Below are 14,075 nucleotides of genomic sequence, written 5' to 3' on the forward strand. Positions count from 1 at the left end.
AGTACTAATTTTGAATTATTTTTGTGGGGAATTATGTTTTAGAGAAATTTTCTAACAACCCCCCCCCCATCGATTTCGAATAATAAAAAGGGGGAATCAAGCTCACGTAGAATATTTGTGGGGAATATGTGGGCAGAATTTATGCGAGTTCATTAGAATTACTGCAACTGAAATTCGGCTACATTAGGCTACTAAATGTTTGAAAAACGGCGACATTAGGCCAATATCCGTTGGCAACACTAATAATGAGATGTTTCCTGTAAATTCTTTGGAACTATTTTTTACTGCAATGGCAATGAATGTGGTAAACATAAATAATCCACAATTCTGTTATTTCTGTTCTTCTTATTGAGTTCTGTGTTTCAAGTTGTAATTGATTTCTCCAATTAAAGCAATTCTAAGAAAGGTTGTAAAAAATGGCGCTTTATGGTAATTAAAAGTTATTGTTTTAAAGTTGCTCTAAATATGTTTTTCTCGAGTGTACAACTACGTTTAATTCTATTCCAATTCACAAAATAAAACGTGGTTTATTTTTTAGCTCCTTGCAAACAAATTGCATTATTTTGATTCACCAACAAAGTTTATTTTTTTGGTAATACGAATAATGCACTTTTGTTTACATGTACAAGTTGCCAATATTTAAGGCGAGTGATTATTTTGTCAAGTGTGTATTTCCTGTCATGTTTCGATCACTGCCATATACGATTTTACATATTTAGACAAATAATTAAGAAATTTCAATAAAACATTCCTTGCTATCTAAAGTGCATTTTTAAGTTTACAGAGGGAAACTTTACATCAATTTGTATTGTATTGTAATATGATCTCCAGCCACTTATTTGTATATCTTTGCTATTCCACAATATTCACAAAATACTTTTCTCAGTCAATACAAAATCTCAACCCAACATTTCAATATCATCACAACAAAATTTTATAAATAGATTATGATACATGTCTTAAAATTTATACGTAAAACATATATGTTTTAAATGAAAATTTTGACACTGCAAAGCTGTTTAAAACATTTACTATAGAAGGAAGGAAGGAACAAAATTAAGAGTGGAGTAGTTTTTTTTGTGGTCAAGATAACAATAATGTAGTTTGTTTAAATTTTGCCTAAGATGCAGTACCTATATTTGTTTAATTATATTCTCGAATGTTTGTTAAGGTTATTTAAATTGTAAAGTGGCCTTGAAGTGAATTTTCACAATAACAACTTAAATGTTTTGGAAGACTTTCTATTACCTCCTCAGGCTAATTGGTTCAGTTTTGCGAACAAACAGCTATCACCCGTAGAGTCGATTGGTTCGCTTTTTAGAACAGTGCATATTTATTTATTTATTATTTATTTATTTATTTTTCATGTTCTCCGTAAAACGGTTATTCACCAATACATTATGGAGATGATTACAAATTAGACAAAAAGTATAGCAAAACACATAAAAAGGTCAGTTTCACTACTTTGTGACATACGTCAAAAGATAATTGTTAAACTGTCTGTAGGTTACGTTAAAAATGTCGATGGTCAATGCAGACTCGTTGAGCAGTTCAGTCGCTCTGTTGACTGGGGCGTTCTGATAGGCAGAAGTCCTCGCTTTTGGAGCATAAAAAAGGGTATGGGACCTTCCACGAGTATACTTGTCTGGGACATATAAGTTAATCTCTTTCAAAATAGGTGGATTATGTATAGTTCCAGAGATTATCTTAAAAAAATGTTTTCCTAAAAATATTTTTCGGCGGGCTTCTAATGTATTAAGATCGAGCATTCCTGCTAAGAATAAGGATGGATACAGGAAAGGGTAGTACATATATTCCCTCATATATAGGTAACGCATGAATCTCTTTTGTACTTTTTCTATTTCGAGAATATGGTTTTGCTCAGAAGGGGCCCAAATAATGGAGCTATATTCCAAGATACTGCGAACAAGTGCTTCATACGTTCTTCGGATTGCGATTCCGTTGGTAAATGATCTTGAATTACGAAGAACAAATCCAAGCATTTTGTTGGCACGGGAGACAATATCAGATATATGGGATTTGAAAGAGAGATTTGCTTCAAAAATTACGCCAAGGTCTCGAATCTCATTTTTACGTGTTAATTCATGTTTATTAATGTGGTAGGGGAACAGGAATGTATCTTTGGACCTTGTAAATGTAACGACACTGCATTTCTGAATACTGAAGGGTAAGTTGTTCAGTTCCGACCATTTGACAAGAGAATCAAGATCGTTCTGCAGAAGAATGGAATCGATGTAACTTTTGATTGCTTTGAAAAGTTTTATATCGTCAGCAAAAAGGAGATATTTTGAGTGGTTTATAGTGTTGCCAATGTCATTGATGAATAAGAGAAAGAGAAGGGGTCCTAGATTCGATCTCATTGGTCTCATGGAAATCATTATGATAGTAATATCATAGTGAGAAATATGACCTTAACAGTGTTAGAAAGAGAAGACAATACGCTTTATATTCAAATCTAGAAATTAAATACTGAAGAATTAAAATGTGTACCTCTATGTTTTACAAAAGGTTCCGACCACAATTTGAGAAAAATTTATGAAACTTTTATAAATTATTTTTATATGAAACAGCAAAAAAGTAAGGTGACATAGGTTTATAACATTTTTCAATTAAAATGCGTTTTTTTGTTATTTTAGTTCAGTGGTTAGATGAAAAAACTTAGTCAGCCATTTTTTAATTTTTTATGTTTGCATTCAAAATTTTTTATTTCAACATATTATTATGTTTATTTCTAACAATAAAATTTGAAAATGTATTTTATCACCTTTGAAAAACAGTTTTCGAATATGTTCTGAAATATTCCATTTATTTGGATTTTATTGCAAAGCAGAAATACACACAAATTCTCTGACCTTCTGACAGCGTCTTTAAGAAATATAACGATCAATATGCCAGCGGCCTGAATGGTTAATTAACAGATTGCACCGATAACTAGACTATAAATAATATTTACTCATATCAACAACCCTCGATGAAAATATGAAAGAGATAAAGATAGAAATAGAAAATAAATGGTTCTTGTTGTGATTGTCACGTTTTTATTAGTATCTATCTCTTTCATATTTTCATTGAGAGTTGTTGATATTATATTCTTCAATGATTAAATATTACATATTTATAAGCTTTACAAGTTAATTCAAATAAATTTAATAATATTTACATTTTAACGCAGTTTGATGTCCATTGGTCAAATGCATTGTATACATATATTATATTATTTTAGTTTTGTATTATGATTTGTTAGCCATAAGTTGTTGTAAAAGTTTCTAATAATATATTGAGAGCATTGGAGAAAAAATATTGGACATAATTTTTCGTAAAAACAGCTCTACACAAATCATCCAAATGTTTTGAAATTAATTAATTTTTGTATACATATCGAAAGTTGAAAGTAAGAAAAATAATCTTAAATAACTCGGTACAATTTAGCAAAATTACAATGATCAAAAAAGTTTGTCCAAAAAATACTTTATTAATTTTATACTAAGTTTATCCATCTTAGTTCGAAATGTGACATTGTTTTCTTTCGAAAGTTAACTGTCAAACAATGTGTCAAAAAGCGCCGTATGGTGGGATTGATTGCGATAAAAAGGTTAAATGGTTTTTGATCATATGCTGGTGTTATTCCAGGTCCAATGTTGGTGTTGGTAGCTCTGCTGGTGGGCTGGGCGAGCCGAGGGGAGAGCTCGCTGTGCAACGAGGCCGTGTGCGCCAGCGTGGTGTCCAAGTGCATGCTCACGCAGTCCTGCAAGTGCGAGCTCACGCACTGCTCCTGTTGCAAGGACTGTGCCAACTGCCTCAGCTACCTATACAGCGAGTGCTGTGCGTGTGTCGGTAATCTTTTTCTACTACATACTCACTTTACAACTATGTCAACGTTGACGACCCCTGTGACGATCTATTTATCGTAATTTTTATTATACGTTTATCCTAATGAAGAAACCATTGGTTTTGAATCACGGCATTTTTTCTGTGCCAACTGCCTCAGCTACCTATACAGCGAGTGCTGTGCGTGTGTCGGTAATCTTTTTCTACTACATACTCACTTTACAACTATGTCAACGTTGACGACCCCTGTGACGATCTATTTATCGTAATTTTTATTATACGTTTATCCTAATGAAGAAACCATTGGTTTTGAATCACGGCATTTTTTTATTAAATAGTGGTGTATACAAAGTTATTTATTTTATTTAAAGTAAAATGACTCCACTTAGTGAATTTGAAGAAGTGATCTATTTATCCTTTGTCAGATTTCCCATCCCATTGCTGCATTCCCTGATTTTAGTTTGAATGTTCTAGCGTTTTTTCATTGTTTAATAAGAAAGCGAAAATATATTTAACGCTGTAAAATATTTTGTTGTTGTGAAGGGTTATATCTGTTGACATTTTAAAAATTAATTAGGGATCTATAGGATCACCTACATTGTTTTACAATCTCCTTTCCAAATTTGAAAATGTTACTTGACAGAAATAACCTGTGCAATGACGATTTATATTTATATAATTGTTCTTGGCGATTTTATTATTTATTACCACAGAATAGATAATCCCTATAGGTGTGATCTGTACGAACTTTCAGGAAAGAACTTCGAACTTATTTTTGGCACTCGAACGTGCCCACAACACACTTATATCGGCTTACCTCTTCAGTGTAAAACATGTATACCCTCCAATATTATTATTTTACCTATTGTATTGCATTTGTTGGTAATCTGCGTAACAATATTTATCAACTTGTGTGCATTCTCAGTAATATTTGAAACAACAAAACTCCCCTAGTAGAATACCGGCACTCTGCGCTGATGTTTTGTTTATTTTTCAACAAACTGATGTTAATCCAATATTATGTTTTTTAGACATGTGTCAGGATTTGGTAGTCCCGTCTAACAATCTTAGCCGATCGTACAAGGAGAAGTTTGCTGATCAGGACATCTTCCCCCAGCTGTATGCAGCCCTGACTATTCCAGAGGAAACTGAGACTGGAAGGCTGTGGAATGTATTTGTTCTCCCCCCCGTTCCTGCTATGGACACCTCGCTCCGTAAGTCACCATTTGGAATCATTTTGATCAATACGCTGTGTTGCTTGTATCTATTCATCTTTGAATTCTATTTGCATTGCTTCTCTATTCAAATGGAATCACTGTCCCATGCCGGCTGTACACACTCGCCAAGACAGGCCTAGAGCGAATGTGTACAAAGTGCTCTCGTCTCGTCTCGTCTCGTCTCACTCGCTCCCACCTCGACTCATGTCGGTATCTTGTACCCACTTGGACTAGTGAGGTAGGCGAGAGCACTCATGTACACTTGTTCCTTTAATTGATAATCTGATTTTTACCCCTGGCACATGACAGAGGTTAAACATCAAATTAGTCGTGCTAAAAATGTCAGTATTATTTGTATATACGTTTGCTAAACTATAGGTGAGGAATTGGCGAATTTGCTTCATCATTTTTTGTCTTCTGTGATATTGAAATACGTCCTTATGCCTAGCGTGTCGAGTAGGTACTCTTATGTTGACTAGATTCAGGAGTTCGCGACAATCGAGCTCCGAAATCAAAATTTTAAAAGGATATAGGTCCTTGCTTACCCTTCTTCGATACTCCAGTGTATGTATTATAAAGGTATTTAACAAAAAAGTGTAGTTTATTTGTTCTAAGGGAATATTTAACATAAAATAAATAAATAGTAAACAAAAAAAAACACTGTAAAATAGCTCAATATCTTTTCACAATGATGACATGCTGCCTTAAGTCCCAAAATTAATGGAACGAGAGGGGTTCCTCCAGTTAACTCTTACTTCAGAAGATAACTTGAGTGGCAATCGGCTGACATGAGAAATGCCCATCTCATACACGACCCCGCTGAGAGACAGCCTGGGTTCCCACTGCCTGTCCGGTCAGCTCCACTCTGGTCAGCCATCAATGAGATAAGATTCTCTGTGAATGTTTTACGGTGCAGACCACTGAACAAATGGTCAACGAATGCCCGCTTCATTAATTTCCCAAGATGAGGTACATAAGGCGACTGGCTTACAGATGTAGATTTTTCCCCAGATCCATAGACAAAAGATGTGTAGCAAATAAATTACTTTTTAGTATTTAATAATTGTAATTGTTTTATTTATTTTCATTTTTCAGAAACCCTCGAGCAAGACCTGAAGTCAAACTACCTTTGTGTAAATTGCACGGTTACATATTACATACAGTGCATGTCTTGGTCTAAATGCAAAAGCAGTTGCGTAAGCATGGGCGCTGCTGGTTTCAGGTATGCTTTCAATTAATTTTCTCATCACTTGTTAGTCTACACATCAGCTCTATATTCACAAATGAGGTGGTCATCATACAGGTAGCGTAACAAAATTGTCAAGCTGAGATAATTCTTAGTGAAATATTTTGTTTGTTGCCCTTACCACTTCTATGTGATGAAATATATTATTTAACACAAACCAAGAAGAATACACGGGTTATAGACTAGAAGGAAACAAGGTTTTAGTGCTGTGCTGAGAAAATAAAACTAAGTAAATTTGTGAATAAAATTCACAAAGACACAATAGACACAGGAAAAAATTGTTTGTTTTTTTAATTGCTCTTTTTTTTGCTATTCTTTGAGGTGACCATTATTACAACTTTCTTATAAGTGTACATTTTCAAGGTCAAGCGTAACAAAGACCAGTGGCGGCTTGGGTGAAAATGGGTGGTGCACTAAAAGTAATACAATAACTAACAATACTAGTTGTGCGCACCCCAGTCACCGAGTCAGCAGTCAATCTGTTAAATGCCCTTCCGATTGCTATCTTCATTCAGGCATTTTGTGGGTACACCACCTCTGTCAACCTGTTGAAGGCCCTTCCGATTGCTAAGTTCATTGAGGCATTTTGTGAGTACACCACTTCTGCCAACCTTTTAAAGGCCCCTTCCAATTGCTAACGTCATTCAGGCATTTTGTGGGTACACCACTTTTGACAACCTGTTGAAGGCCCTTCCAATTGCTAACTTCATTCAGACATTTTTGAGTACACCACTTCTGCCAACCTTTTAAAGACCCCTTCCAATTGCTAACGTCATTCAGGCATTTTGTGGGTACACAACTTTTGACAACCTGTTGAAGTCCCTTCCAATTGATAACTTCATTCAGACATTTTGTGAGTACACCACTTCTGCCAACCTTTTAAAGGCCCCTTCCAATTGCTAATAACTTCGTTCAGGCTTTTTGTGGGTGCACCACTTCTGTCAACCTGTTAAGGCCCCTTCCTTAACAGGTTGACAGAAGATTGCTAACCTTTTTCATGTGTTTTGTGGGTACGCCACTTCTGTGAATTAAATATATCGATTTCTAAATATGATTTCTTTTACAGATGGTTCAGTGATGGTTGCTGTGAATGTTTTGGAGATACTTGCGCTGATTATGGGTTGGATGAGAGCAGGTAACTATATTGTTTGTCATAAGTCTGCAGTGACTTTTTCACCACTTGCATGATTTTCCAAAATTATTTATGTTTAAATTAAATTATGCCATTTCAACAACTGATCGGTAATCTACTGCGTAAGCACTTTTATTGTGCAGTAAATTATTTCAAATATGTATCAATAATTTAATTGTTTTCCTTTTTTGTCAGTGACTTTAAAATTTGATTGCAAATTGCCAAAGAAGCAAAGTTAGCAGTCCAGAAAGGAGTTCTGATTTCTACCCTATATCTTGTAACTTTACAATCTCTGGTATGGCAGTGAGGCATGGATCTGGCAGAGTAAGGATGAAAGTAGACTGAATGCTGTTGAAATGAGATCCCTGAGGCAAATGTGTGTGGTACAACCATGTATGATCGTATGAGAAATCTAGAGATTGACAAAGAATGCAAGGCTGATGTAAGCATAATGAGTAAGATTAAGAAAGGAATGCTTAGATGGTTTGGGCACGAAGAGAGAAGGAATAAAGAAAGGAGTAAATGATAGAAAAAGTCGAGGATGCCGAGGCAGGATCAAACAACCCAAATACTTGAACTGGCCTTGTCAAGAGCAGAATAGCAAAAGGGTATGTATGAATGCGAATGAAGCGAGAAGTGTATGTTCATATTCTACCAACCCCTTTGTTGATACGGCGTGATGGTTAGTAATAAGTTTCCCAAGTATTGTATAAAACAACAACTTAAATACCAAAAAGGATTGTATTTATTGGAATGTTGTCTCCTACAGATGCTTGGGTTGCAAAGACGGAGTTGCAGTTATGGAAGAAGATCCCCTGGAAGATGAGTTAGACTACGGAGAGGACGTGGACCCTCAGAATGCTGAATCTTACAACAAATGAACACTCTGTTTGATCATTTTACTGTCTGTATTATTCTTTTAACATAACATCATGTTAATAAGCTTTTTGAAATGCTTATTACAATCTAGTAATGTTAGTTATTAATAATTAAATTAAATTCAAAGTTTCACTAAAATTATAGCCGTGTCTTTTTTGTAAATCTTATTGTGTCCAGTTTATACTTAGTTCATACATTAATACATAATATAGGAAAATATACTTTGCATAGCAATTTCATAATCGGGCAAATTCGAACAAATTAGAAAGTTGAGATTATTTATGTATATTTAAACATGTTATAATTTATCTTGTCCGTCTATAATTTAATTTATTTTTTCTTCGTGAAAATGATATCTACTTAAACTCTCTTTAACCCCAGGCTAATTTGTTCACTTTTGGAAACAACTCATAGAAATTGTTGTATCTCCCTTACTGTCATAGTGAGAAATATGATCTAAACGGTGTTAGAAAGAGAAAATACCACGCTTTATATTCAAATCTAGAAATTTATTACAGAAAAAAATTATTTGGCACCTTTATCAAACCAAAGGTTGCAAATGCAATTTGAAAATAAAAATGAAACTTTTGTGAACTTGACCTGTGACAATGACGTTTGTAATACATTTGTCTATTATGTAGAATGCATAAGTTTTATGCTTCAAAAAAGTAGGGTGCGCCATTTTTAAAAGAAATTTGCATTAAAAAAATTATATTTCTAATAACACAATCATAGAGCGTATTTTATCACCTTTCAAAAATAGTTTTCAGTTTTTGGATACATTCAGAAATATTCCACTTATTTTGATTTTATTGCAAAGCGAACATACTTTGACCTCCTGTCTTAAACTTAAAGCTTAATATGGCCTTGAGGAGTTGAGAAAATTCTTGAGCAGGCCATTTTTCAAATTTAGTCTTCAAAGAATCAAAAAAAAAACAAACTTCTTATGCAAGAAAATATGCATGGGAACAGTTTTAGAAAAAGAACACCAAACTTTCTCTTTCATTTAAAAGTTTCCATATACATTCAAAAAAATTATATTGAAAGTCTAGTGGGAATATTTCAAAAATCAATCTGATAGATTTTGTAACTAACATGATATTATATTTTCTAAACCCGATGGGTTATGTGGTTAGATATTAAGCATTTTTGTGTTTTTTATATTATTTTATTTATTTTTGTCAAGTTTTTTAAAACAAGTAAAATGAATTTCTCAATAATATTTTGAGTTCTTAATCTCAATAGAATCTAGGATTTTGCCAATCGATCAATGCATTTGGTATACATAATGTTATTCTAAAATATTGAGGTGTTTTCGTAATAATAATGTGTAGGTTTAACATATCACTAAACTCGATTTATATTTTGCACAAAATCAAAGTAAGCGGTATAAAGCCCGCCACAGATAGCTGCACACAGCTACGTTTCACACGTGGCTTTAGCTTTGTTCACAATGGCAGCGCCATGCATATTAACGAATAGCGGGCTACGCATACGGTATTCACCGGCCGAGCGAAGCTGCAGCCACATTGCTAGTCCACGGCAGTCACGTTTCTTCCCCCGCTTACCCGCTAATAAAGACATTGAAATATTGTCATTAAATACAGAAATATTTTAACTAATAAAACAAATTCACCTTCAGATTCATCTAACACTGTAGAGGCGAAAGTGGGCGTTGTCGTGGCGTAGGTCAGCTAGCAATGTGTGGCCGCATCACTGTATAAAGCCACATAGCTTCCGTGTCAATCGTAGTCTGTGGCCGGCTTAATTGCTGGGCTCCCCATTGGCTTTCCCGACATTGTGCCTTGTATATATTTTTATTCTAGTAATATTGACAATCATGCTTGTGATATTTATTTGATGCATTCATAACCGTGATAGATAATTGACTTGTCTGATTCTGAAACATTTAATGATTTGTTGCTTGAATCCGGGAAGTGTTTATTTTTTGTATTCTGTGCCATTTTTGATATTATAATTCCTGCCACATTCTTATACATATTATATAATTGTATAGCAGCATTGCTTAAATTAAAATTTTTTTGTGTCGAGTAAAATGAATTTACTCATTTTTTGTATATTCAAGATTGATTTTTGGGGTACTATGCCGTGTTGCGCTGCCTCCTTCTTTAGTCAACATTTTGTCCATCGTAAGGGCAAATGTAAAGTCATAATTTAAATGTGAATAGAATATATTAACATTTAAATCATGTGTATGAAACCAGTTTTAAAACAATGTTATTTTGTACACCTGACAGTGAACACTTGACACTGAACAAACCAGTTAACATTTCATTTTAAATGAATTTTTGCATAATTATTACTGCTTTCATTATCTACTCTTTTGTTGATAGTTCAAGTTATGCAAATTGAAAAATTATCTTTGTTTTTTTTTTCATTTGCACTTGTATTTTGTTTTTGAAAATTTTAACATTGTTGTAATTTTGAGGGAATGGTTATTTGCCTAAATAAATATTTTTCAAATATGTATCATGCCATTCATCTGTACATTATTTGTAATTTAAATAAATCACATTTACTATGAAAGTTTTTTATTTTAATTTCACAATTTCGAATCAACTCGAAAAACATTGCAGGATCTTAGACATCACCATTAAATCAGGAATCAAAAACATTGTTTGATCTTAGCCATCACCATTAAGGCGAAGCTTTGCTAAATCACTATTTTGATTAATCTTTGTAACGAATTGGTTTACATTGTGAATACTAAAAAAAATATGCTTTGGATAAATTGAAGGTTTTCCTATCGTTTCGCTTTAGTAAAATACAAATAAAAAAATAAATTACTCAATAAGAAATATAAATGTGAACTACTAAAAGAAATATTTTTTCAGTAGAAATTGATGAACATGTGAAGTAAACAACTTTAAAAAAAACAACTGTATTATAGCTAAGATTATCTGTGACAGTTTCATTAACTTTTTTGCTTTCTTATAAAATTATTTACAAAATAAATAAAAAACATTTTTGGGCTTGAAATCGAACGTTTCTAGACTCTGTTTGTCAAGCGATTTTAATGCCTATTATGTACCTACAATATAAGGTATACCAAGAATATACACATTTTTGGCTTGTAGCTTCCTCTTAAGTCAAGAATTTCGGCGGATGGAAAATTTTAAACAAGGGAAAAGCTCGTATGGTATCATAGAAATCATTGTCTCTTTGCCGTCATAATAATAATGATAATAACATGGCATTTATATAGCGCAGTTTAGGGTCATTTCACGTCAAGTGCGCTTAACAGTTAGAAATATGAACGGTGTTTGAAAGAGAAAACACTATGCTTTATATTCAATTGTAGAAATTAACCACAGAATAATTAAAATATACACCTCTATGACACTTCTATGACAACTTTTAGGCGGTAATGTTTATAATACATTTGTCTAATAAATATATGTCTTTTTTTGTTATCAGTAAATTTAGGTCAGTGTTTAGACAAAAAAAAAATAAGGTGAGTCTTTTTTAAAACTTTTCAATGTTAATTATTATGTTTATTTTTAATAATAAAATTTGATAGCGTATTTTATAACCTTTCAACAACAGTTTTTAGTTTTCGGATACATTCAGAAATATCCCATTTATTTGTATTTTAATAAGATGCGGAAATACACACAAATTTTCTGACTTTCTGACAGCATCTTTAAAAAGTATATGCCAGAGCCCCGAAGGGTTAAATATACAAATAAATAAATAAAAAGAAAACTTTTGCCTGAAATGAGTAATGAGCAATAATGAATGTTTGCGTTTAGATTGCTGTTACCAAGAAGGAATATGTAAATATTGTTAACGCCACCCAGAATGATTTGGTAATATGAAGCAGGCATATTATGTGTAATGTTTCGTAAACAGTTTCTGGGAGGAACCACCCCACCCGCTAATATTATTCTATTTTGAAAAGTAATTAACCGCCCGCACAGTTACTATACACGCATAGGAGGCTCTGGGTACACTTGTCAACGTCTCGGCGAGTGTGGCGAAAGTTTGGATTGAAATTTGAAGCCAAGTTCAGAAAGGAATTTATTTATTACAGGCAAAACTCAATTTAGTACTAAGTAAAACATATTTCTTGCAGATTTGGTGATGGTTCTTCAGTAAAGAGGATTCCCTTTCAGAGGTAGTTGTTGAACTGATTTTTCATAGAATTCGGTTCTCTATTTATAGAACAAATTCAAATCGGGCCCTCTCGGAGGAGGTTCCCCTCTTTAGTGAGGAGTAAATTGGTTAGGTATTTTTCCTCTCAGCAAGCCAACCGATGTAATATTGTGGTATGATACCTTTAACCAAGTTAGTTCAATTTACCTAAACCATCACCTCAAGTCTCGTTTATTTATTTTATGATAAAATATACAAATTTTCATATTGGGTTTGAAGTTAGACATCTTTGGTTTGAACATTTCCCAAAGAGCAATAAATATATTTAGGTGTGATTTATTATGTTATTATGTTAGCGTATTATAATCATTTCTTGATGTTGATATTTGTTTCGTGGTTATATTTACGACCATTTTCCCGTAAATTGAGTTCGATGTTATCACAAATAGTCACTTTTGAATTTGTAATCATTGTTTGATTAAAATATCAATGGTTGGAGGCGTCGGCCATCTTGGAATTCCCTCTGGTGAGTAGTGGAGGGGGATCAACGTAAATACTGAGTCGGTTCCTTAGCGGTGCTCATTTCTTTGACTGGTGGCTCCGAGTGAGGTGGTGGATGTTTATTTTCAGATGTGTTTCAGGATCTGTTGCTATATCACTATGTAATTCAATTGATTAATTACATATATCATATCATTTGACAGAATAATTGTGATGTAAAGATTTTTAATTGTGTCGGCGACACGGTATCAAGCGGTTTCGGGGTTTGAGTGTTTTTACAGTTTTACGTAAATATGAATTTCATTGAAAAATGCTAAATATTCTGGATACGTATGATACAATTACTACTTACGATGATGCCCGCAGCGAAATTAAAGTAATAACCCGAGATGATACAAGCCTAAATTTATCCTTAAAAAATAAATCTGAGCTTGGGAATGCAACGGGTTTCGATGAAACATGCGATCCATGCTACTGTAGATCTGAGTAGATGTCAGAACTCCATTACAGTCCCCTTCGCTATTGCTAATGTCTTTCTCGGGTGTCTCTGACTTCTTCCACCATTCACTACTGTACACCGCAATGTTAATTCGACTCCATATCTCATTTTGGTGCAGAGATACTGCATTAAGTATTACTCGGGCGTGTCTGACTTCTTCTACAGTTCAAACCAGTCTCTAAACACTCCTGGCACTAATAATCGGTCCACTACTTTCAATAAACATACGCAATCTGAATTTTTATTTATTTATATTATGTTGGTATAGTTTCTACATACTGCCTTTAGATATATGGCAGTGGAACTGGCAGAGGAAGAATGAAGTAGACTGAATGTTGTAGAAATGAGATCTCTGAGACATGTATGTAAACCATGCATGATCGTGAGAGAAATGTGTGGTTTTGCAAAGAAAGAGTAAGATTAAGAAGGGGATACTAGGATGGTTTGGGCATGTAGAGCAAATTAATAAAAGAAGGAGGGTAAGGAGAAAATATGATGCTAATGTGAATTGTAGAAAAAGTCACTGATACCGGAGGAAGACACGGCGCGATTAAGTTAACCAAATATTCGAGTCGGGCCATGTCAAGAGTCAGAATAACAGAAAGGTTATTGAAAGAATTATTCACCCTCTTTGCC

General features: G+C 33.7%; 1 protein-coding gene across 1 annotated transcript; it reads left to right on the forward strand.

Annotated features, from left to right (window-relative positions):
• The first annotated feature begins 270 nt into the window (after positions 1–270).
• On the forward strand, positions 271–10,851 carry LOC149412550 (protein twisted gastrulation-like). Its single transcript, XM_089646113.1, has 6 exons — positions 271–429; positions 3,652–3,855; positions 4,881–5,063; positions 6,162–6,288; positions 7,379–7,447; positions 8,214–10,851. The coding sequence occupies exons 1-6, from the start codon at positions 417–419 to the stop codon at positions 8,323–8,325; spliced, it is 708 nt and encodes a 235-aa protein (XP_089502239.1). The 5' UTR covers positions 271–416; the 3' UTR covers positions 8,326–10,851.
• Positions 10,852–14,075: the final 3,224 nt, after the last annotated feature.

The sequence above is a fragment of the Hesperophylax consimilis genome, chromosome 23, assembly GCF_061612785.1.
Source record: "Hesperophylax consimilis isolate HC1 chromosome 23, BYU_Hcon_1.0, whole genome shotgun sequence".
Taxonomy (NCBI): Eukaryota; Metazoa; Arthropoda; class Insecta; order Trichoptera; family Limnephilidae; genus Hesperophylax; species Hesperophylax consimilis.